General features: G+C 32.7%; 1 protein-coding gene across 1 annotated transcript; it reads right to left on the bottom strand.

Moving 5' to 3' along the window:
- Positions 1-1,655: 1,655 nt before the first annotated feature.
- LOC127247803 (homeobox-leucine zipper protein ATHB-52-like) lies at positions 1,656-2,663 on the bottom strand. Its single transcript, XM_051269833.1, has one exon. The coding sequence runs from the start codon at positions 2,472-2,474 to the stop codon at positions 1,866-1,868; it is 609 nt and encodes a 202-aa protein (XP_051125790.1). The 5' UTR covers positions 2,475-2,663; the 3' UTR covers positions 1,656-1,865.
- Positions 2,664-2,994: the final 331 nt, after the last annotated feature.

The raw sequence follows: 2,994 nt of genomic DNA, 5'->3' as shown, positions 1-2,994 counted from the left end.
AAAACATATTGACATTAATTGTTACTTTATTCATCAATATTTCACTCAAGGATTTTTACACTTTATTATATTTTTACCATTTTCCAAATTGCTGATGCCTTTTGCGATGGCTCTTGATCCCTCTTTATTCGGTCAATTTTTATCCAAGCTTGCGCTTGAGCCAGGAAGGGAGTGTGACGGAGGATGATGAAGACTCTAGTTCAACATCAGATTCTAATCTTACTACAAAAAAATCAATAATATTGGATTATCCAATTTAATTATGCTATATTAGTCGGTTAGACCAATTACACTACCAGAAAATTAGGCTATAGTTGCGGTAAAAAAAGTCACGGTTTTAATACAAATTGGTGACTTTTTACCAAAAAGTCACGGAAAAATATACGGAACCATTTCCGTGGAATTTTGCTGGTGACTTTTTTTAGGTTGTGACATTTCTGTGACAATAAGTTATAGAATAATACCATGATATGTCCGTGATTTTATATACTAACAGAAGCTGCAACAAAATTTCGTGAATATTTTATAATGGTGACATTTTCGTGACAATAAGTTACAAAATAATACCATTACACCTCTGTGACTTTATGTTAACGAAAGTTGTAACAATTCCGTGATTTTATATTTTTGAAAAATAATATAATTATATTATAATTTTTGTTCAATGCAACCACACACGATTATTTTTTTCGGAATTATGACCTGCCATGCCAACTTAGCTATCTACTATAAAGTAATACTTTTTGTTTGTCATTATATTTTAACTATATAAATATTATTGATTATAAATTTATCTTTTAAAAATATATACATATTTATTTAATATATCATCATGAATTTTTAACAAAAAAATTGAATAGCTACGAACGATATTGAATAAAGATATTGAAGATGATTTTATTATTTTGTTATTACTTTGAATAGCTACGAACAATAATAAGAAAAATTTATAGTTGTTTTCGTTACTTATGTTGTGACATTTGATTTTAAAAAATCACGAAAATTATATTATGACGATAACTGTAATAATTTAAAATGTTGGAAATATTTTGGTTATTTTTTCCGCAACTTAAAATAGTCAAGAAAAAATTTTGTGACAATTTTTGTGACGAAATAGTCAAAAGAACGGAATAGAAATATCTTGGACATTTTCGTTACATAAGCCATTACTTTAAATAGTCACGGAAAGTTGTTTGTAGCTTTTTCTGCAAATATTACTTACGGAATAGTCAAAGCAAAAAATAGTGTCATAAATTATTCACGAAATTACTTTCCGTGACTTTTAATTGTTACGGATTAAAATTTGCGACAAATTTTCGCAATTATTAACCTTTTTTCTAGTAGTGTTACTTTGATTAAAGCTCATCTAATGTCCTACATACGGTTGGAAAATGCAAGCATATACGTCTTTTTTCCAACTATAATTAAATATAATTATTGTTTCCTCTTATTACTTCAATTTCTTTAAAAAAAAAAGAAAAAAAAAGAAAAATTCAATATGAAGAATAAAAACTATACATAATCCCATTAAAAAACAAAGAATAACAGTTATATGTAATTTTAAAAAAATGAGTTTAATTCTAATAATTCCAAAAATATCCCATATATATTTATATATATGATATGTGATTTGTGAAGAAAATTATATAAATAAATAATGAAATTACAAGAATAAAATGATGAAAAGTGATGAGGCTACAACAAAATTTATTAAATTATCAAACTAAACACTTTATTGATCAACCCTTGATGATCTTCATGCACCCAAATACATATATTATGTGTATGTATATATATAACACTAATAATTCAAGTTTTAATTTTTGCACTCGACCATGATAATTAATTTCAATAATTCAATAATTTTATACCCAAAAATCTCTTTCGTAGTTCATCCCCTCGGGAATTTGTCCGCCGTTGGATCCTTTGGCCCCACCCAGCATCAAACAAGCATAAAGCTCCTCATACTGCAACGTCTCCCCCCCGGCGGCGGCGGCAGCTCCCCATTTAACTGAGCAGCCGACGTCCTCATTCAGGCTCGAGCTGGCGGCGCCCTCGTCGCAGCAGCTCGACAGAGACGAAACCTGCGGACCGGCGTGGTTCGGCTGGCTCAGCTGAGCGGCTTCTCTGAAGGACCCAAACAGCATGTCCTCGGCTCGCTTGAGCTCGAGCCGGAGGGCGTCGACTTCCCTCTCGAGCTGCTTCTTCTCGACTAGTGCGGCTTCGAGGCGCAGCTGGAGGGCGCCGTAGTCGACTTCCAGAGCCTGGTTCTTCCACCGGGCTCGCTTGTTCTGATACCAAATGGCTATCTGGCGCGGCGGCACGCCGAGCTCCCGCGCCAGCTGGAACTTTCGCTCCGGCTCGAGCTTCTTGGTGGCGTCGAAACAAGCCTCCAGGAGCCGCACTTGCTCCTGGCTCAGCCGTTTCTTGTGGAATTTTGACGGCTGGCTCTTCGCACTTTGGGGAAGGCTCATTTTTAAATATTTTATATATATTTTTTATTTCTTGAAAAGAAAAATAAATAAAAATAGAAACAGAGAAACCAACCGTAGTATTAATTCAAGTTAGGAAAAATAATAATGGTGGAGGTGGAATTTGGAGTGTGTGTGTACGTATCTATATATAGATGGATGCAACATTTCTAGATTATTATTATTAGAAATGTCTCAAATTTATGACTATTTGATTTAGGGCCTTTGAAATTTTGATGCTATAAATATACATGACTCGTTCTATATTATCATTATTATTATTATTATTATTATTATTATTATTATTATTATTTATTTATTTTTTATAAATTGATTATTATAAGAAAGTAGAAGTGAAAGGGAGTGAGAGGGATGGATATGTAGGTGGGCTGACTTCTGTGAAGCAAGACCAACTGTGTTCACGTGGCTTTGGGCCCACTGATTAATTTTTTTATTTTTTAAATAATCTTAAAATAAATTATCTGTTGGGGATTTAATTAATTAGTTCCATGAATAATGGCAT

This window comes from Andrographis paniculata, unplaced genomic scaffold (assembly GCF_009805555.1).
Source record: "Andrographis paniculata isolate CXL003 unplaced genomic scaffold, ASM980555v1 Contig32END, whole genome shotgun sequence".
In the NCBI taxonomy this organism is placed as follows: Eukaryota; Viridiplantae; Streptophyta; class Magnoliopsida; order Lamiales; family Acanthaceae; genus Andrographis; species Andrographis paniculata.
This window is presented reverse-complemented; position numbering and strand designations above follow the sequence as displayed.

What these genes read in the sequence shown, in the direction of transcription:
- LOC127247803 (XM_051269833.1), bottom strand. Translation starts at nt 2,474, where the DNA reads ATGAGCCTTCCCCAAAGTGCGAAGAGCCAGCCGTCAAAATTCCACAAG.